Genomic DNA, 22,465 nt, shown 5'->3' with positions numbered 1-22,465 from the left:
GGAGTAACTGTAGTCTGTAGTACCATGAGTACAGTACAATCAAGAGTACAAAGTCATGGTACAATGTACATAAGTCATTATCACTCCCTTACTTGTAGTATTGACTCACAATAGATTTTTGCCATACCTAAGCGGTCAAATATTCCTGCATATTTCACTCCTTAGGGCTATATTGACCGCTTATATTTGACTCCTTTTTAGTGATTGAACACATGCTTTGGTCAGTCGTGATAAATCTAATATTGACTTCGTACTTGGTCAGCATAGGAAATAAAAGACCTCGGCTTCGCCTCGGTCTTTTACTCGCCTTTTATTTCCTATATTGACCTCGTACTCGGTCAATATTAGATACATAGTAAAGTATTTCGATTTTGACAGCATGTATTGTTACAAGGCGAGGACACATTGTAGTGCTCCTGACTACAACCATAACCCGGTTGGCAGAGTCTCGGTCTTGCGACCATTTGAACCGTATTGGGAAAACCCAGGTTCGGACACTCTTTACTCAAGGGGTTGGTAGGATCGGGTTATGGTTGTAGTCAGGAGCACTATACGCCCTCGCCAAGAAAGGCTTCTACTAGTATATTATATATAATACACTCAAGAGTGTGGTGTTATGGACTCTTGATACAATGGTATTGTACTACTCCCTGGTGTGCAGGTACAGTATGTGTAGGGCTCCCTGATGTGCAGGGCTCCCTGATGTGTAGGGCTCCCGGCCTGATGCACAGACAGTCCAGTAGATCTCGTACAGGTTTTTTTCATTCTTTTCATTGGTGGTTGTCCAAACGAACCAATATAAAGCCTCTTTTACGGGCGAACTAAACACAATTTGCCATGGTGGAGGATTGGAAAACCGTGAACTCACATGATGAAAACAATTTGTTTTATATACATGTACATGTACATGATTGGTATTTGGGAGTCATGCTGTCAACCAACAACATACGTGTGCATGTACATGTACATAGTGTTCCTAGTTTGACAGCAGCATGAAACAAGGTGGATAGGAGGACACCGTGTTCGGAAAAAGTGACCTTTCTGCAACCATCCACACGGTTGATAGAGCATCGGTCTGTTGTTCATGTACCGGGTAAATATTCACAAAAAATAGTCCAGTACGCTCGTACAGCTAGCTCCCACGTAGACTACGTCTGGTCGTGCACGCGCAGACGCTTTTATAGACGTCTAGACGTCCAGCACATGCACACACGTACACGTACACGCGTGTCGAAATGTGTTTGGCCGGGAAAGTCGATAAAAATTAAGTGAGGGTCCCAAGAGTCCATACGGTAGTTGAACTGTTTACTGTACTAAAAGCCATTATTCTAATGAGGCGCATATATAAAACGATTTCCCAAAATTGACGGGTTTACGGTAACGATTCTCACTCATTCTCAACGCTCAATAGAACAGTATAATTAGGTATTGATTTCTGTATACTGATTTCTATTTTAACAACACATTTCTCCTCATTAGCTCGTTAGAATTAGCACTTCGTTGTATATAAGGCTTTTACAGTAGGGACCGGTGGATTCTGCTCGAAAAGCAGTGAAATTGGTAGAACCATACAAACCTTATGGCGGGCAATTCCTCGAATTCTGCTCCATTTTTTTTATCTACATACCAAACATGCATGAAACTTACCAGAAAAAGTACCGAATTCTGCCAATTTTTCTGCCGGCAGAATCCGCCGGACCCTATTTTACAGTATGCACTCTTGTCTTGATAACGCCAATATAATTATGTTATGTGTGACTGGTCATGATCAAGAGTACATAATCTCCTGGGGGATTATGGACTCTTGCTGCTATTATCGAAACCATGTACTAGAACTGTAGCGTGAAACCATAAAGTAAGAAGAAAAGCAAAAAAGACTATCCAAATTCGGAAAAAAAATAGAACACTGTTTTACTACATGTACTCCCATGCCATGGGCAGTCTTATCTACAGTCTTATCTACAGTCTTATCTACAGTCTTATCTACAGTCTTATCTACAGTCTTATCTACAGTCTTATCTACAGTCTTATCTACAGTCTTATCTACAGTCTTATCTACAGTCTTATCTACAGTCTTATCTACAGTCGTATCTACAGTCGTATCTACAGTCTTATCTACAGTCTTATCTACAGTCTTATCTACAGTCTTATCTACAGTCTTATCTACAGTCTTATCTACAGTCTTATCTACAGTCTTATCTACAGTCTTATCTACAGTCGTATCTACAGTCTTATCTACAGTCTTATCTACAGTCTTATCTACAGTCTTATCTACAGTCTTATCTACAGTCTTATCTACAGTCTTATCTACAGTCTTATCTACAGTCTTATCTACAGTCTTATCTACAGTCTTATCTACAGTCTTATCTACAGTCTTATCTACAGTCTTATCTACAGTCTTATCTACAGTCTTATCTACAGTCTTATCTACAGTCTTATCTACAGTCTTATCTACAGTCTTATCTACAGTCTTATCTACAGTCTTATCTACAGTCTTATCTACAGTCTTATCTACAGTCTTATCTACAGTCTTATCTACAGTCTTATCTACAGTCTTATCTACAGTCTTATCTACATTACTGTATCCTAAAGGGGAAGTATGGTCAAGAACCAAAAATGTCACTCCTCATAGTCTTCAGGGTGCTGAGAGTCGAATCGACTCTTGGTGAGCGCCGGTTCTAGGCTTTCCCTAAATCGGCCGGCCGAAAAACTCGCCGAAAACGAGACCTATTGAAACGAAAAATCTCCAAGCTTCAAAGTTTCACCGATTTTGAAGGGTTCCTTTGAAAATCGCCGAAAACCTAACAAATGCTGTTGCAAAGTGCATTTACGAACGAAGGATTTTGCTGCCAGCATGATCGCTCGAGCTGTCCACTTCAGTACTTGAAGTACTAGTGCGTTGAGGTCATTTGACTCGTGTCCTTTGACCTCCTCTCAAACAAACATTAGAGCCATGAAGATCGTTACTACATGTAGTAAAATCCCCAATCGGCCGGCCGAAAAATTCGCCGAAAACAAGACTTACCGAAAAATCGCTAAGCTTTTCGCTAATTTAGGAGGGTTCCTTTGAGAATCGTCGAAAATTACCAAATCTTCCAATATCTCACCGATATTTAAGCCAGTATGCCAACAATTCTTTTAGCCGATTTTCCAATATATTCCAATTTTGCAGCCGATTTTCAAACAATCAGTTGATTCTGCAGCCGAATATGATTTATTTTTGAGCCGATCGAAAAGCCGAATGACGAAAAGGAAAGCCTAGCCGTTCGTTTCTTCAAAAAATATCCATGTGCAGTTTGCATGCGTGAGCACGTCCAGAAAAAAAAGACATACCATTAAATGGTATGTCTTTTTTACAAATTTTGTATCAGTATGTGTTCGTTTCTCAAGGAGGGGGGGGGGGGAGGGGGATGAAGAGAAATGACTACAATTGTAGGCTATGGCTATGCGACGCCGGCACCCTGGGAATGGGGACCATCCATCCTCGCGACTCTCAACCATGAACTTGTATGTTCTTTGGGGCGGTTGATTCCAGAAATAAAACGTTTTTTCGTTTTTTTTAACTTTTCTTACTACCGGTACTGTTTTAATACCGGTATCTTTGTCCTGAAGAAAGTGTCGGCTTTATCTTTGTCCTTAGAGATTGTGCTGATGTTTCTTGGGCTAGCTTATTAGTAACATCTCTTGGTAACAAGCCTAGAAATACTACATCGAAGAAAAATTGAGTTTTTGGCGGTGATGCAACAAATGGTGTTTTCTTCGAACGAATTTTCCCGGCTTCAAATATTGCTTTGGCGAACGAACGAACTCTATATTCTTCTGAAGTGGCTCAGTCAAAAATTCGGAAATATGCGCAAGAAATTGCGGGCAAAACAGGGAAAAATGTGGGCCAGACATAGTAAATTTGCGGAAACTGTTGTTATGGACCACAAAAACGTGAATGGAGGACCTAGCCAGGAATTTCAAAGCGCGAAGAACAGTGCGATGTCAAAGTTCGGCCCTGGGGACAAACGTTCACAGCCACGCACTTCGCGTACACCAAGAAGTACACATACTACGTGACGTAGCAGCGCACAGAACACACCATGCATGAAAATCTGTGCAGGGTGGGCTCACGAATTCACTGAAAATTGAGGCAAAATGAGAAATTGCACGTTCTCAACGGAAAATGCTAGATTCGCGGAAACACACGAAAATTGCGGAATCGCGATTTTCCAAGGGGACAGATTATGTACTCTTGATCAGACCCAGTCATGTTATCTACAGATAACGCGGATATAGTAGCAAGATCCACTGGTGAAAGAGCAATTTTGACCAAAGAACAACTTACACAGTTCCCAGAACATTATTGTCTTCCCTCTCATCCTCAACACTACACAGGAAATCATGGTCGGAACTGCATGCAGCTTATGCATGCATAAGACAGCAACGCAGCACGAATTTTCGAGTAAAGTATATTCGAATGTTACTGCCTACTTTCGAATATTCTTTCTGGTGTCGGTATTCTAGAATATTCCAAATATACGAATATTCCTTTGCATCATTGGTGTTTGGGCGCACGACTCGACTGTATGCCGCAGAAACCGGACTTCGGGTTGTAAGGCCGATTCACAATACAACTTCTTGCGACGCGACACCTGCACCAGCGACACACGGTTCACAATCTTTTTCATGTTTGCGACAGCTTTATGCACTAGTAGTACTATGCACTGAACGTGCACCCAGGGTAGAAACTGTACTCAATTTGCGTATGTCATGCGTCGCATGTCGCAAAAGTTGAGAACTTTCTTCAACTTCTGCGACGGGTACCTTGCGACTGCACGCGACAGGCAGTTTCTTGTCGCAAATGTCGCAAATCGCATCGCAGAAAGTTGTATTGTGAATCGGCTTCAAGGCCACAATACAACTTTCTGCGATACGACATGCGATTTGCGACAAGAAACTGCCTGTCGCGAGCTGTCGACATGTCGCAAGGCACCTTTCGCAGAAGTTGAAGAAAGTTCAACTTTTGTGACATACTACCCTGGGTGCATGTACAAAGTACTACAGTCCATTTCAAAACTATAGACGCGTACATAGGCAAAAACCGTTATGCCAGCATCTATACCACATAAAATCTGTGATCACTTTGTGCATAATTTTTTCCTAATTGGGCATCGTTTAGAAACTATATGAGAGTAAAGCCCGATTCACAATACAACTTTCTGCGACGCGACACACGATTTGCGACTGTTGCGACAAGAAACTGCCTGTCGCGAGCTGTCGCAATGCACCTGTCGCAGAAGTTAGTTGAAGAAAGTTCAACTTTTGCGACATGCGACACGCGACATACACAAATGGAGTACAGTTTCGACCCTGGGTGCACGTGCAGTGCACGTGCATAATACTACTTGTGCATGAGGATGTCGCAAACATGAAGAATATTGTGAACCGTGTGTCGCTGTCGCAGCTCGTCGCATGTGTCGCAAGTCGCTTGTCGCGTCGCAGAAAGTTGTATTGTGAATCAGCCTTAAAGCGGGATTCACAGAAGCTTTTTTGCGATGCGACACGCAATGCGACAGACGCGAAACCGGGAAAACCCCAAATCGCAGCCATGTCGCACCCCACGCAACTGCCGCAACTGGGCCATCGCAGGCCATCGCAGAAGTAGTTGAGCTTGGCTCAACTTTTGCGATGCGATGCGACAAGCGATTTGGCGTACGATTTTGACCTTTTCTACAGCAAAGTTGTACAAAGGTTCAAGAGTTGCCTATAAATTTGTACAAGTAATTGTATCAAACCGCGCGAATATCATGGTGACGTAGCCAAATCAGCAAGATGTTGTCGCATCACTGACTTCTTCTGTGAATGGTATTTCGCGAGTTCGCATCGCACGCGTCCGTCGCAGATCGTGTCGCATCGCAAAAAAGCTTCTGTGAATCCCGCTTAATTGTGGAGCGGACCTGAGCAATATTCCGAAAACTATTCCCAAAAAGCTCCAGCCAAATTTGAAATAATTATAATTATTTCAAAAACCCTACGCGTCTATAGTTTTGAAATGGACTGTACAGTAGAGTCGCTCGCTGAAGAACGTGGAGCCCAAGAACGTCCAGCCTGAAATTCTAAAAACGCCACAGCATGTCACTTCTCTGCGGTTGACGTCACAGTATAAGAATTAGCAGAGAAGTAGTGTTCTCTGTCCACCCGGGAACGGGTACGAGGGAGCACGGTGTGGGATAAAAGGAGGTGACGAGTGCAGCGTCGGCCTCTTTTGTCTTTGTGCGGAGAGTTGAGTGAGAGTGCCCACCCACCCACCCCAGTAATCATCATGTAATTTCATATATCATCGCTTTGATTATTCTAGTGATTTGATTATTCTAGAGTGTGCGAATGCATAATGGTCGGGCGTGGTTTTCTGGTTGTACGTAGCTGGAGTTTTTGTTAGACTAGGCAATGGTTCTGTATAGTCATGACCACGGAATTGTGTGCAAAGACAACAAGTTGGGGCGCTGTGCTGTGGTGGCCCCCACTGGCAATGTTCACGTGTTCAATAGTGGTGTACACGTATGAATGAGTGTGCGGATGTGTGCGCAACGAGTGAGTGCAGGGTGGACAGAGAACTATAGCTAAGAACAGCGGTGTTGGTTTTCTGGCAGCTTATGAGATATATGATCCAGGACAAATTGTTTCGGAGGCTGCGTTTACACGACAACGCGCGTTAACGCATGGCCAGTTTTCCGTTTTCAGTCCCGCATTTCTTTTTTCGTTTTCGTGCATTTACACGATCAAAGCGGATCCGAGGTGGTCTCCGTTTGTATCATTTTCGAGCGTCTACACGAGAGCAAAGGATCCGCATAAGTTCTTTAATGTGCCAAGTGTTGTCGTGGAAGGACCAATCACACTCAATAGTTGAGAACAGGCCACAAAACAACACTCGACCTCGTCACATGACGAAAATTATAAAAACAATTTTTTTTGATTGTCGGATCCGTGTAAACGGCCAAAAACGAAATACACGTGACGGAAAACGAGGCCAGCATACCGTTTCGACTGTTTACACACCCAAATTTATCTGGCAGAACTTTTCCGTTTTCAAATTCTTCCACCTTCGCCAGCGTTTTGCTCTTCGTACCGTGTAAATGAACCCTGGATCCGAAACGATTTTCTTGCGTTTCACCCCCAGCATTGTCGTGTAAATGCAGCCGGAGAACGTGCTATAAGAAGGCAGCCAGATCGCTGACAAAATAAGAACGTCACAGGAAAACAATGTTCTTGGGCGCGAGACTACTGTGCTAGTGTCGCAAACATGAAAAGATTGTCGCAGCTCGTCGCAGGTTTTGCATGTCGTGTCGCAAGAAGCTGTATTGTGAATCAGAATAAAAGTTTCAGACTTTCTGACTACGCACAAAAATCAAGTATAAAATCACATGAAAGACAACTTCTTCCCAAGCATGCGTTTAGACTACAATTTACATACAACTTTATGAAACGCGCAATTGAGCAAGTGGACGCGTGAACGTACGTGTTTGGCATGCCCGATGCACTCGTCCACCAACTCAAACAGCCAGACAGTGTACTAAACACAGTTCAACACCTTAATCAGAACATGAGCACGCATGTGATAGTGTTTGAAGAAAATGCTGCCCAAGAGACAACATGGCAGTCTGACCTGACACTAGACAGGCTCTTGGAAGTGTGAGACAACTGAGCAACAGAACTTCAGCAGATCTTCATACCCTCTGTAACAGAATCAGGCAGTAAAAAATGAGGAACAGAGCCCGAACCCTTCACCACCAGTATGAACTCGCGCTAAAGGACACCCGCACGACGGATTTGAGGGATCTTGATGTGAGATGCATTCACACCAAGCACAGGGGACCCCACAACACACAAAGCACTGTACAAAGCTGTACCAAGTGCCCGTCTACAACTGCAACATTTGGGCATAAGAACACATTTCATGAGGCAAAAAATAGCAAGCACTAAGCGTTGGGTTGGACACGAATCGAATATTGACAGGTTAAAGTGGTCAATAGGGCAAAATATTGACCGAGTAAAAAAACCCAGGCGAGGCCTAGAAGGCTTCTCACACCTTCATGGTTATGGAATATCAACGATGCTTGGTCAATCCAAACTTCATGAAATGATGCTGAACGGAAGCCGTTTATGCCTTAGCGTTCTTCAAGCCAACAGCAGCCTCGTCAGCCATGGCCTTCATGATAGTGATAAGAATATCTTCACCCTTGCCAAAGCGCTCACGGATATCTTTTCCGAGCTCACTTTCAGGTGCCTTGAGATCCTCGCGTGTATCGCCAGCTTCATTCATCAACGACATGAAGCCTTCATCGTCAATGTCAAGAAGCTGCATGGATTCAAAACAAACAACATTTAATTTTAATTGTCAATGTGCAAGAAAAATTGCGGGGCTGAAACAGCTATTTAGGGTGCGTTCTTATATTCTCTAGCTTCTAGAAGAAGAAAAGAGAAGTCGAAGAAACTGGGATTACTCAAGAACGGGTCTCGAAGAATTGAGATATTTTGCACATGTCAAGCAAAATGAAGCGTCAAAGGGGCCGCGATCTTGAGTGATGAATGATTATGTATGCGCGTTTGAGAAAAGGGAAATGCGTACATGTACACTCATGATGAACACGTGGCTTTTAGGCATAGTTCGCATGCGCTGATTCCAAACCGCGGGAATCTCCAAGTTTCAACCACCTCTGAAGCTTGGAGAGCTTTGGAGAGCCTCCTAAAAGTCGGAGAGGATATAAGAACAGCTCTCGAACTTTTCGGAGAGTCTCCAACTTTTCCGAGAAGATTTAAGAACGCACCCTTAGGCCTCATTTACACGAAAACGATTGAAAAACACTTTGAAGGCCCTTTTTCTTTTGAAAACGTTTTTCAGCGTTGTCGTGTAAATGCTCTTATCAAAATCTGTGGAAGCGTATTCTTTTGAAAACGTTTTTCAAGCGTCGAGTAAACGAGGCCTTAGTTCGTAATGCAATGGTCCATTTACAACAAGTACATATCCCTGATGCACAGCTAGCATGAATGGATCGTGACCAAAACCAATCCAGTAACACTTTGAAGAAAAATCGCAGTCACAATAGAGTCGCATGATGGTCGATGCTGTGCAGGGCCGGGCCTACGCAGATTGATTCAACTTAACGCAACACCAAGAGCTAAGGTAATTGGCGACCGCTGCCAAATACAGTACATGTTCAGTAGTGCACCGGGTGGTACTCTACAAGTGCTTTCAACGAGCCCTAGTTTGTGAAGAATTGGTAAAAGTGAAAGTTGCATTTTGAATGGTTGATAGAAGGATTTGTAAAAGTGAATTGGATGCCGAAGAACCTGGAGCCCTAGAACGCCACAGCCTAAAGTTAAGAATGTCAGTGTTGGTGTTCTCACGACTTCTGTGCTGCTTATGTAGTAGTAGCGTGTGCATACGAACGAGTACAAATTGCTTCTAAGAAGCTGATGAGAACGTCCCAGACTGACCTCTTGGAAACAGCGTTCTTGGGCGCGTGACTCTACTGTAGGATAACTTTCTCTGCTATTGAGTAGTCATGTAATAGCATTTTTCTCTGTAAAATTATATGCAATTGTGCAATTCCATGACATGCCTGGGAGCTAAAATGAAGCATCGATACAAGACGTTCTGGCAGTCAAACCCCAGTGTCACTTTATTCGCTCCTGGCACACGGAAAGCAATGTTCTCCAGGCAACATCTTGTTACTATTGACCAAGTGCAGCCACTTCTAATGTCTTAAAAAGTACAATAGAGTGCCAATTACCCGCAGTGTGTTGGGGCGCTGTCTCTAAGGGGTTGGGATTGGAAGAATGTTGGGTAAAGGGAGCAGACACACACCTCCACCATGTTTTCATCATTTCTCATTCTCTTTCGGCAGAACTGCAAGCACACTTCAAGTTCTCGAAATAACCCAAAGGAACACATCCCGGCACAAACTGCTGCCATACATCCTTTGGACCAATGCCGAGGGTGGGAAACCAGCAAAATCCCACTTTATCCCTTCAATTTAGTGGACTCTGGCAATTAGGACAACTGGTCGTTGGGTAGTTGATATTCTACTGCACTTACCAAGGCCGTCAAAGCGGCTGAAGCCGCCCCACATTTTGCCCGTTATTTTTAGCACACTGCAACAAAGCGCGATGATCGCAGCTCAGCGCAAATCCTCGTCCCCGATTGAGATTTGTTGCAGAATCAAAAAGTCTTTCATTGCAGTTACACTGAAATGGCACCAAAATGCCCGGAAATGCTTGCAGCTTCATTTTTGAAATTGTTTCCCAGGGGCGAACCCCCGGACCCCCTTCCATGAGCAAAGTCACATCCAACTGTAATACATATAATGGGACTTCAGGTATAACGACACTTTTCTGATGCCCCGCTGAGTGTCGTTATACGCGAAGTTGACTGTACACGTCATTAGCGGCTGGGGGTCATCAGCGGTAAAAGGGTTAAACATTACATCAGTTACACACTACCCACCCTTCATCCTATACTACTACACTTCAATATGCATGAAAAACAACACATGGGAATCGACTGACCTGAAAGTCATTACGGGAGACATGTGGTACATCCATGTTATGAGTTGAGGGACAGATATCTTCATATTTCTTTTGGGTGAAAAGGTCAATGCCGACCATGTGGACCTGCAATAAACAAAGACAAGAACATAACCTTGTTGCACATTCACCTCAATAATACTGTGCACATATATCACCGTATGGCTGCACCGTTTCATTAAAGCGAATATACTGTATAAATAGTGTGCACGCTCAGCTAAAAAAATGGATACAGTTGTTGAGCAAGGGGAGAATTTATATTCCAAGTATACGCCCGGTTCCAAAATAACACCCAGGAAATCAAGGCTGCTATTCTATGCGCCTGGGGCCTTTACACGGGCTTTTACAGGAGTACTCCATTATGTACAGTAGTTCCGCGCATATAAGCTCATGGGCTAATATACGAAATAATGCATTTTCCGGGAATAAAAATCAGTAATAATGGTTCGTTTTTTAGCCCTGGGCCTATATTCGAATGTTGAAGGCAGCTGGCACGCGAAAAAGTATAAGTCCGTGCGCGGTTGTCCGCCTACCGTAGGTACCGGTACTGGTAATGTAGTCTGCACTGACATGCTGCACTACGGTGTTTGGGTCTGCTTATTAGCCCATGGGCCTATAAACGGAGGCGGGCTTATATCCGGATATAGGCCCATGGGCTTATATGCGCGGAACTACGGTACCCATAACTTAGATAACATTGGATTGATGTTCTGAAAATGGAGCAATAAGTACAGTAAAAGAGGAAAAAAAGCGGTGCGTGAACTTCGCTGTTTACAGTATGGCGTAGTAAGTGGGCAATTTTGAATCTAAATAGCTAAGAAAGCAAAGGCGTTTTGAATTTGAGGCCATGGCTTTCAAAGCTAACAATTTTTGCCATTTAGGGCCCACAATTTCAAGAAATGCACTGCATACGCGAGCCCAGTTACTTATCTGGTCATAACTTGGTGATCTTGGGCTTTCTGGAAAGCTCTTGGCCAGAGGAACACAGCGATAGCCAGCAATCCATCACTGGATCCACAGAACCAGCGCCGCAGCGCGATACGGTGCTCCAAAGCCAGCATTGCGAGCGCCCAACTCAAACTCTCTGCCATTTCAACAAATTGCATCGTAGATCGCTCAATTTTTTTTACTGGAGAGCTGAGAAACATGCCTTGGCGATGACGTGAACTATCTGTAGCTGCGTGGGCCGCTAGTCAGGGAAAACCCCCAAAACGAGTTCAAAATGCACGCGCTCGAGTTGACTCTGCTGAGCGAATTTAGTTAGTCTCGTATCTCCGCTCTCCGGCCTCGGATCGCCTTCGGGTTTTTTCGAGCCGATAGCCGAGATAATTTTAATGTCGATAGACCTTTCGATTGTCCGATTTGGTCAAGGGACAGCAGTTACGCCAGGTTGCGCTATGAAAAGTATGCACTGTACACTGGTACGGATATATCCGTACTATGGGCCTCAAAGGGTTAAAGGATGAGGTTGTATTCAGGCTAACAAACACAAGGAAGCATTCACAATCATCTTGCGTAGGCTGAAATCTAAACCCCAAAAAAAGGATGAACACAAACATACTCGGGAACCATGAATACTGGAGCTCTTGTCAAACAGTTTACACAATAAATGTTCCACATTTCCTGGAAACATATTATTTGTGCTTCATTGTTATTTTTGTAACAGCGAACGTAATGCTGGGATCGAGGTCCAAAGAACTAAACAAATACATGTGCACAACAAATGACACAGGAACTTAGCTATCCCAGGTGTACATCACAGTGCAACCTTACACGCATGTAGCATTGCTCGGAATATATATAATTCATTGCTATCAAGTTCTGCTTCATTTTCTCTGTGCTGCGCTGATGAGTCCACAAAGGACGAAATAGTTCTGTCCGCAAATAGAGTATAATTTAATGGTATACGCAGCCCGAGGACCTTAGACAACTGTCTAATTTAATGGTACACAGGTGAGCTGAACAGCAATGACATGACAAGTGAATGTGTGCATGATACCGGTGCATATATTGTGTAATGGTTCCACTTGAGCTCCGTTTCGTTATGAGAATATTCCAAAATACTGAAGTGTCTCGTAAAGAAGCCTGGTTTTTAAAGATACGCCGTCAGCACATAAGTCTGGTTTAGTACTGACATACAAAGAGATAATAGACCCTTTGCACAATAACAGTCACGTGATCCGAGACGGGGCATCCTCTTCCATTTTTGTGCAGAGTATCTGTTGTTGGGCATGGTGGAACACTGTATTTTTCCATTTTGGAGATGGAGGAGAGAGTGCCGAGTGGTATATCATCGATGGCTGTGGAACCCGTGGACGAACTGTCAAATGAAGATCGGTTGTGTAAGGAACTGAACAGTTTTCTGCTGAATGAGGATGCGTATCTGTCTGGAAAAAGAAGGAGTTGTTGGAGTGGTACGTTTTCCGCATTCAGTGGATATTTCGGATTACTGTAGATTGAAATTTTATTTTCTCTACCCTCTCTCCTCTGTCGCTGTAGAACACTTCTCTATGCAGTACCGTGATGCTCCTAGAACTAAGAAGGGCACCACTTCCTCGAGTGTACCGTCATCATGCCCAACATTTCATGCGTCCTAGTGGATGAGTGATGAACCTCCGTTTCCCAGAGTGAGTGCCACACCATGCTTGCTCGTCTCCAACGCAGGGGCACGTCGCCGACGACAGTGAAGAGGGAGCTGATGGAGTAGTACTAGTGAACATGCGCGTGGATAGTGTCCATGAGTTTTACTTTGGTGGCCATGTGCATAATGTGAAAGTCTGTCATATCGTGCACACAGCCACAGCTCGAACTCAGATGACTTTCTCCGCACACCTGAGCGATGAGGCTGCGTCTCTCTCCACTTCAACAACAGCAGCTCGAGCAGCGCCAGCAAGCAGTCGATCTTCCAATAGCGAAGACAGGGATGGGTCATGCCTTTTTCTCAAGCTCCAGAGTCTCTTGGCAGGGCGTTCCATATCTTCGCAAAAGCAAGGATGAAAGTCGCTATGGACAAAGTGTTCCGAGCACAACACTGTAAACGATATCGCAGCACTGCGGCCCTCTTCTCGCCAGATAGCCAGGATTCCAGAGTGTGGAATGCCAGCATCACCAGGGAACGCATGGAAAGACAAGTGGGTTCCTTAGACTAACGTTAGGGATGACGGTTGCTGCAAACAAGAACCCAACAGTGTTCCTTGGAAAGCATTTTGGAACTCCTTCCTTCAGAACTAAAAAAACGAAAAAGGCTGGGGAGTACATACATGAACATCGCGTCAGGACCATGAAAACACAGCCTGTCACAGGAAACTTGATCACGTCCTGCAGCAAACCATGCATGCTGGTTGCTTGCCAAGTGTGCAGCGCGTGCACAGCATGCTCCGTCTCGACCCCTCTCGCTTATTGCGCAAAGGGTCTATTACGTTGTTCGAATAGAAGCCTATCACTGACATAGGCTTCTAGAGGAATAAGCACAGCTTCTATACGCGACATTACGGTATACGAGAATATGTAAGGTAGATAGAGAGAGATTGAGAGACAGACAGAGAGAGACACATACACACACACACAAGACAGAGACGCCTAGGCTCTGCTTCGTTCCGATAATATTCTAATATAATTATACGAGAATATGTAAGAGAGAATTCTCTCTACAATAATATGATTGTTAGGTATATAAATAGAGAGAGAGGGAGAAAGAGAGGGAGAAAGAGAGAGAGAGAGAAAGAGAGAGAGACAGAAAGAGAGAGAGAAAGAGAGAGAGAAAGAGAGAGAGATGAATGGGGAAAGGACTTTTCACTGCCCAGGCTCTAACCTGGTACAGTCTGTATCGGCTATAGCGTACCCTTTTGATTTCCGTGATTTTATCACTATAACCGATGCATCACCATATGCGATACGATCGATTTTTTTTCTTTCTTTTTTTCCCGATCAACACATGAAAGGCAAGAAAATACTTCCAGCATGGCGTTTTGACAAATGAGCATGCTGCATACTAGTACCGTAAAGTACCGTTGATCCGCCCCCACGCCATGTCGCTTCCCAGCTGGGTTTTCGGCAAGGGGCGGGAATTAGATCAAGGCTGTCAAGTGCAGTACGATGTACAACAACGTAGAGGATCAGTCTCAATGTGCTGGATTGTGCACATTTTGATCCTGGATTGGCAAGTATTGTGTACAGCAGTGTATGCGTCGGTTCAACATCGTATTTCGTTGTATACGCCGAAGTCGCTTCACAAGGAGAAAATCGACAGGGGGCGGGAATTAGAGAGGGGGCGGATCAACGGTACTTTACGGTAGTTGACAGTGCCCGCATTTCCATAAAAAATTGTTATGTACATGTATCACTATAAAAATAAGCAACGTGAAGAAAGTATAAAAATCGGGCCTTTGATATTATTGCTACATGTATTTTAAAGTTATCACTATAGCCGATAATAATATAGTGTGTGATGCATGTTTTGATTCTTTGTTTGTATCATAATATCCGATATATCATTACATGCGATGATATTGGTTATAGTGATATTTTTACTGGATAAAATACGTTATGCTTTTGATATTTCGTACCAATATCACTGTAGCCGATACATTCTTATATCCGGTCACTCTATAGCCGATACAGACTGTACCATCAGAAATCTACAACCTACAAAATGATGAATACAAAGTACACCCAGGAAACACGAGAAGTGCAGCTCCGCTCACATAATTAATTCAAAAAATAAATGTTCCACGTTTTTTAGAAATGTCTGATTTTGGTTTCATTGTATTGCTCTTTTCTGTTCCAGCGAACGCCAAGCTGGGATCGAAGTTCGAAGAACTAATTGATGTACTATTCACGTAGCTACGATACTCTGGCACAAACATGTTACAAAACATGACCACCATCAATTATTATTGTCATTGATACAATAAACCTGTGAATCATGGAGTTGACCGTAATGCACGCACGCACGCAACTGTTACAACTGTTGAACAGCGAATTCTAATTACGTCGACATAAGGATGAGGACAGACCCCAACACCCATCCACAAAAGTTGTGAAGTTATGGGAATGCTATAATGGTGGTCACCAATAGCGTTTGGAGTGTCACAACAACAAAATTAATAGCAGACATGAAATCGATCAAAATAGGGCAATCAAGTAACATTTTGCATGAACACAAAAATGGAATACAAAAGTCTACTAACCTTGGCGTGGCCGTGCTTGCCAGTCTTGGAGGTGGACATTTCCACAATTTTGCATGGGCGACCCTTCAGCACAACGTGACCGTTCTTGCGGAGGGCAGAACATTGCTGGGGATAGGTGGTAGAGGCACCAGACCCAACGGCTTCAAATGTTTCCTCAGCCATGATGACTGCACAAATAGATGAACCAAAGAACACAAAAATGCCACCGCATCGAACAGGAAACTTCTACAATACTACTTATTATCCATCCATAACGTTGTGGGGACAATGAAGCCGACGAGAAGATGGGAGACAAAGGAAAGGGAGAAGTGTGATAACACAACCAAATGAACTTCGATATCACACAGGAACATCAGTGACGACAAGTAGAGTCTTCCCAACAGCATTCACGAGCCCAAATCGAAACACGTAGAGGAGTTCGGCAGATAAAGACAGGCCTATCAACACAAGCAAGAGAAATCTTCAACTATTACTTACTTCTGGAGAATGTTACCAACACAAGAGTAACGAAAAAGGAATGACAAAAGGACGCTGATCGTCCACCCGAGGATATACAGTCGTGAACGACAGCAGAAAGGCACAAAATGGACGACGACGTAGTCGTGATGTTGTGATGCCTGGCGCTGTACTTGCTTGCTGCACCGCTAGCTATTTTTCCGTCGGGTCACTCGTCGACTGGACCTTTTGTACTGCACTGGCAAGAGCATGCAGCGCCCGAGCACCCGGCGGATCGAAAGCTACATGCATGACTTGTACACGTTGTACTTGTAGATCTACGTACACGTACACACGTGCACAGTACAGCACACTATACTACAGCTCTATACGCACGTAGATCTACATCAGGGAGGCGTAAAATCCCTGATCTACATGTATGTGTGGGGCCCACTGCATGCACTCGATCGAGTGGATCTCCGGTCGAGCCAAGAAGATACTCCGACCCGGCGCGGCATAGATAAGGCCCGAAGAAGGGCAAGCCGAGTCATTGCGTGAACTAACTACTAATAATGTAATGGCATAGTAGTAGTAGTATGCTCCGGCATGGCACTCTTGCGCTGATGTACGTAATACTAACACTAGTATTAGTAACAGCTAGCTCTCACTTCTCAGTACAATCATGACGTTTACAGTACTGTCACTAGTAGTGGTACACTGCACTACTGATACAACTACAAGTACAAGTGCATAAACGATGACAGCATGGTGGACACACCACTCACCACAGACACCAGGGAGTACGACAAATAAGGTTTTTCCACATCTACTCCCTACATTGCAGTAGGATGGGACACCCTGTGCAATTTTCACATGTTGAGACACACACACACACACACACACACACACACACACACACACACACACACACACACACACACACACACACACACACACACACACATACACCTAACACCATGACACACACATCCAACACACATGGTGACACAAACACACACGCACACACAGTGACACACGCACACACCACACACACACACACACACACCATTGGACCATTGGACGCCCATCGCCGGAGGCAATGATAGCAATGCTACAGTAGAAGCCATAGCAGCTTGTGCTGGGATTGCACCATTCAACAGCTTGCAAGGCTGAAGAATTGACCGCCACTATTCAGCCTGGTCTACACCACACAGCTATGAAGTGGCTTTTTCTGGCCAGTGAATCCCTACTTTTTGGTCTTTTTTATTTTTTTCCCGCACACACATTACACCACATACACCGGCATGCACTGGCTGTTGGTAACCACCCAGGAGAATGAAAGAAAAGTCAGGAAGAGTCTGGGAAAGAGAAGAAAGACGTGTGTGACCATAATCGTCGGGAATCGAACCCGCAACCTATCGATTGGAAATCGCTGCACATACCACTGCACCATATGGGACACACACACACACACACACACACACACACACACACACACACACACACACACACACACACACACACACACACACACACACACACACACTCAGACTCAGACATGCCCATCGCGGAAGCGATTATGGTGAACAGCTATGTTAGACATAGCAACTTGTGCTGGGATTACACCACACACACACACACACACACACACACACACACACACACACACACACACACACACACACACACACACACACACACACACACACACACACACACACACACACGCACACACACACACACACATATCACACGCGTGCGCGTGCACACACACACACACACACACACCACACACCACACACACACACACACACACACACCACACACCACACACACCGTGACACACACTGACATACACACACACACACACCACACACACACACACACACACACACACACACACACACATACACACACACACACACACACACACAAACACACACACACACATATAGGCCTGGGCGGATAATGCTAGATATTTTGTGGGATAGTGCTAATGGCAATGCCAGAAAAACTGTATCATAATGCTGCTTATAATGCTGCTGCTCCTCTGTAATGCCAGCAATTCATCAGTAGTAAGTGTGGAAAAATGGCTTGGTTTGGGCAGTATTGTGCACGTTTCGTAGTTCTACGTAGACGGCATGGAAAATGCTAGAAAATCATGATCATATTAAAATGCTAATTTTATGCTGCTATTGCTCCATAATAATTATAATGCCAGCAAAACCGCAATAGAATGCATGGAAAATGGCTTAGTTTGGGCAATCCTATGCAGGTTGTGCAGTTCTATGTCCAAGGCATGTAACAGCCCATTTCTTGTAGTGGCCAAAACGTCCATATTTGAGTATAATGCCACTTTTGTGGAAATGTAGTGTTATAATGCTAGCATAATGCTCGTTACAAATCGCACACTATAATGCTACTTATAATAGGGAGGTTCCGGAGTACGACTTTTTGTGCCAAAATCCGTAGAGGCGCTACGGATTTTTTATACGTCGTTTTCGAGCAGTGAAATGTTCCGGAGTACGGAACTTACGTGTTTGCCGTCATTGCCTAGGTTACGATCGCAAACATGTCACATTCCCGCGCTATGCCTTTTTATTTTGAAAATTTGTACCGAAATCACAACGTCCTGTGGAAAATCGATGTTTCTCGTACCAAATTTGTACGCGAAAAATCTTTCTGCACCCGATGACGCAAAATCTCCATACGAAACATGGTTTGTGTGAAAGCCAGTCCACACGGATTCTCCGTGCCGAAAAATCGTATGGAGCATGCCTGGAAAAATCCGTAGCGCCCATACGGATTTTGGCACGGAAAATCGTACCCCGGAACCTCTCTAATGCTAGCATAATGCTCGTTACAAATCGCACACTATAATGCAACTTATAATGCTAGCATTATCCGCCCAGGCCTACACACACCCACACACCCACACACCCACAGACACACAGACACACAGACACACACACACACGCATACACACACACACACACACACACACACACACACACACACCATTATTATTACTTCTTCTCCCCCCCCCCCCCCCATCTCCGTATAATTATTAGCCCCCGTTTCATTCGACGCGTTTGCTGTGCAGTGAAGCCGAGACCCTAGGTCGGTGGAGCACATCAGACCCCGTCACCACGTCCACGATTCATCATATGCGGCCTGCGATGCTGCACCGCTGCTTTGCATGTCATGATTGGAAGCTGTAGCCTTAGTAAAAAAAATAATAATAATAAAAAAAATTGACCACCCATGATCGCCAGAGGCGATGATAGCGATGCTACAGCAGAAGCCATAGCAACTTGTGCTGGGATTGCATCATTGCACCATTCAACAGCTTGCAAGGCTGAAGAATTGACCGCCACTATTCAGCCTGGTCTACACCACACAGCTATGAAGTGACTTTTGTGACCAGTGAATCCCTACTCTCTCTCTCTCTCTCTCTCTCTCTCTCTCTCTCTCTCTCTCAGGCTCTCTCTCTCTCTCTCTCTCTCTCTCTCTCTCTCTCTCTCTCTCTCTCCCTCCCTCCCTCCCTCCCTCCCTCCCCTGGCTCCCTCCCTCCCTATCTCTCCCTCTCTCTCTCTCTCTCTCTCTCTCTCTCTCTCTCTCTCTCTCTCTCTCTCTCTCTCTCTCTCTCTCTCTCTCTCTCTCTCTCTCTCTCTCTCTCTCTCTCTCTCTCTCTCTCTCCCCCCCCACACACACACACACTTTTTGACCTTTTGACGCCCATCGCCAGAGGCGATGATAGCGATGCTACGTCAGAAGCCATAGCAACTTGTGCTGGGATTGCACCATTCAACAGCTTGCAAGGCTGAAGACCGCCACTATTCAGCCTGGTCTACACCACACAGCTATGAACTCTCTCTCTCTCTCTCTCTCTCTCTCTCTCTCTCTCTCTCTCTCTCTCTCTCTCTCTCTCTCTCTCTCTCTCTCTCTCTCACACACACACACACACACACACACACACACACACACACACACACACACACACGCACACACACACACTTTTTTGACCTTTTGACATCCATTGCCAGAGGCGATAATAGCGATGCTGTCCCCGGGGAAAATCGTGATTCCGCAGCCGCGTTTTTTCCGATTTTTTAAAAGACTTCGTTTCCGCGATTTTCCCGCATACACATGGCACATGACTGGCTCCCCGGTCACTGTGGTGGCGCTGAAAGCACCCTGCTCTGCGCTTGGCGGTTACACGCAGTACAAGGTGTCCGGATCGCGCTCCACAGCACGCATATTTACAGTAAATTCACCGCAAATTATGCCATATTTACGCGCAAATTCCACCGCAAATTCTGGGATTTTTTTCCGCGATTTTCCCCGGGGACAGGCGATGCTACGGCATAAGCCATAGCAAATTGTGCTGGGATTGCACCATTCAACAGCTTGCAAGGCTTAAGACCGCCACTATTCAGCCTGGTCTACACCACACAGCTATGAAGTGTCTTTTTTTGGCCAGTGAATCCCTACTTTTTGGTCGTTTTCATTTTTTTCCCCGCACACACATCACATACTCCGGCATGCAATGACTGTTGGTAACCACCCAGGAGAATGAAAAAAAGTCAGGAGTCTGAGAAAGAGAAGAAAGACGTGCATGACCATAACCATCAGGAATCAAACCCGCAACCTCTCGATTGGAAATCGCTGCACATACCACTGCACCATATGGGACACACACACACACACACACACACACACACACACACACACACATACACACACACACACACCATGTACCATGTATACGCCCGTCGCAAGAGAAGCATGCAAATCTGCAACTGGATGTGCACCCACAGAATTTCTCTTTATAGCAACGATAGCGGATCTGATTCGGATTGGAACAGATCAAGACAAGTGCCAGATAACTGTCTAATCCACACAACGGGCAAAGCCATGTGAATCGACCACCAATGCACACCTGGTCTACACCACACGGAGTACATCGGAAAAGGACGGCCAAAAAGTTACCTATGCACACCCAACACTTGCTGGGGTAACCAGTATAGGCAGCACGCTGCTTTGATAAAAGCAGACACTAGATGCACTGGTACCTTGAAGTGAAATTGGAGTTACCGTATATTCTCTATTATAAGCACAGGTCTCCATTACTAGCACAGTCTCTAATACTAGCACACTGTGAGCACCTTTCGAAACATTATAAGCACAGTCTCTATTATTAGCACGGTCTTGGTGGAAATCAATGCTGCATGCCTGATATCTAGCATGTATTTCTTCTTGCTCTGTATGGATGTATTGGTTGAAAAAATATAAGCGCAGTCTCCAATATAAGCGCGGGGTAGAGGGGTGTTGAAAAAATATAAGCACGGCGCTTATAATAGAGAATATACGGTATTTTACAAACCAGCCTCGGCAACTGGGTACTGGGAACCCAGGGCCAACAGACGTACCAACAACCTCGCACACTGGATTGTGGAGCCGAAACTAGTCCAACTTCCAAAATGCTTTGGCAAGAGGGTAGCCTTCCGACAGCTTGGCAACACACACACCTTGAACCTTGAACGTGCCCATTGCCGATGGCAATGATAGCGAAGGGACTATCCGCTAGCTTTGCAGTACGGAGCGTGGCGCTTGAGGTCCCCGGGACGACGGCAGACCTTTCCACATGCGCAGTGGAAGCCAGAGTCATGATCAGGAGGAGCACGGGCGGGAGGACGACGATGAGCAATCTGCCTCCAGGCAGAGCGATCCTGGGCAGCATCAAACCAGCAGTCAGAAGGCACAGGGGGGCTGATGGAGCGGAGATCATCCACGATGACGTCACGCCACCGCTTGCGTGGACCATGGCGAGGGCGTGTTGCAGGGAGCTCCCCAAACAAAACTCGCTTCGGCATGCGGTCGTCGTTCATCCGGCCAACACGGCCAAGTCAACGCAGTCGATATTCCCGGATGATGTCCGCGACGTCACAGTCAATGCCGAGGGTTCGGGCCATGGTAACCGAGGTGACGCGGTTGTCCCACTGGTCCCGCCTGGATACGCCAACGATGATGCGAACACACTGGTGATGAAAGGTGTTGAGAGAGCGCAGGTCCGGTGCCTTCGGCGTCCACGTCTCTGCTCCGTACAGGAGGGTCGTCAGCACAAGGGCGATGTACACGCGGCGCCGACAGCGGAGAGATAACGACCGATTCTCAAACACTGGGACACGGAGACTGCCGAACACACGCGAAGCCTTGGCGAGACGGGACTGAACATCATGCGAAGACTGCCCGTCCCGATGGATGACGCT

At 45.3% G+C, this 22,465-nt stretch overlaps 1 protein-coding gene and 1 long non-coding RNA gene across 2 annotated transcripts in view; both read right to left on the bottom strand.

Annotated features, from left to right (window-relative positions):
* Positions 1-7,553: 7,553 nt before the first annotated feature.
* LOC135827806 (eukaryotic translation initiation factor 5A-1-like) lies at positions 7,554-16,397 on the bottom strand. Its single transcript, XM_065340236.1, has 4 exons — positions 16,236-16,397; positions 15,759-15,925; positions 10,552-10,656; positions 7,554-8,341 (listed from the first exon to the last, which is right to left on the bottom strand). Exons 2-4 carry the CDS (start codon positions 15,918-15,920, stop codon positions 8,144-8,146), a joined length of 465 nt encoding a protein of 154 aa, XP_065196308.1. The 5' UTR covers positions 15,921-15,925; positions 16,236-16,397; the 3' UTR covers positions 7,554-8,143.
* A 446-nt stretch (positions 16,398-16,843) lies between these two features.
* Positions 16,844-22,465, bottom strand: part of LOC135827801 (uncharacterized) — a 19,957-nt gene continuing 14,335 nt past the window's right edge. Inside the window, exon 3 of the long non-coding RNA XR_010555554.1 lies at positions 16,844-17,051. This is a non-coding gene — a long non-coding RNA (uncharacterized LOC135827801). The remainder of the gene's footprint in view (positions 17,052-22,465) is intronic.

This window comes from Sycon ciliatum, chromosome 1, assembly GCF_964019385.1.
Source record: "Sycon ciliatum chromosome 1, ocSycCili1.1, whole genome shotgun sequence".
NCBI classification, from domain to species: domain Eukaryota; kingdom Metazoa; phylum Porifera; class Calcarea; order Leucosolenida; family Sycettidae; genus Sycon; species Sycon ciliatum.
The sequence above is the reverse complement of the archived record's forward strand: the minus strand, read 5'-3'. Positions and strand labels throughout refer to the sequence as shown.

Bases quoted from the DNA above. Each gene is read 5' to 3' on its own strand.
- LOC135827806 (XM_065340236.1), bottom strand. From the start codon at position 15,920: ATGGCTGAGGAAACATTTGAAGCCGTTGGGTCTGGTGCCTCTACCACC. The intron at 10,657-15,758 runs GTTAGTAGACTT...TGTTTATTGCAG, and splicing joins GCAAGCACGGCCACGCCAAG to GTCCACATGGTCGGCATTGA. The intron at 8,342-10,551 runs GTCAGTCGATTC...GAATCCATGCAG, and splicing joins TCTCCCGTAATGACTTTCAG to CTTCTTGACATTGACGATGA.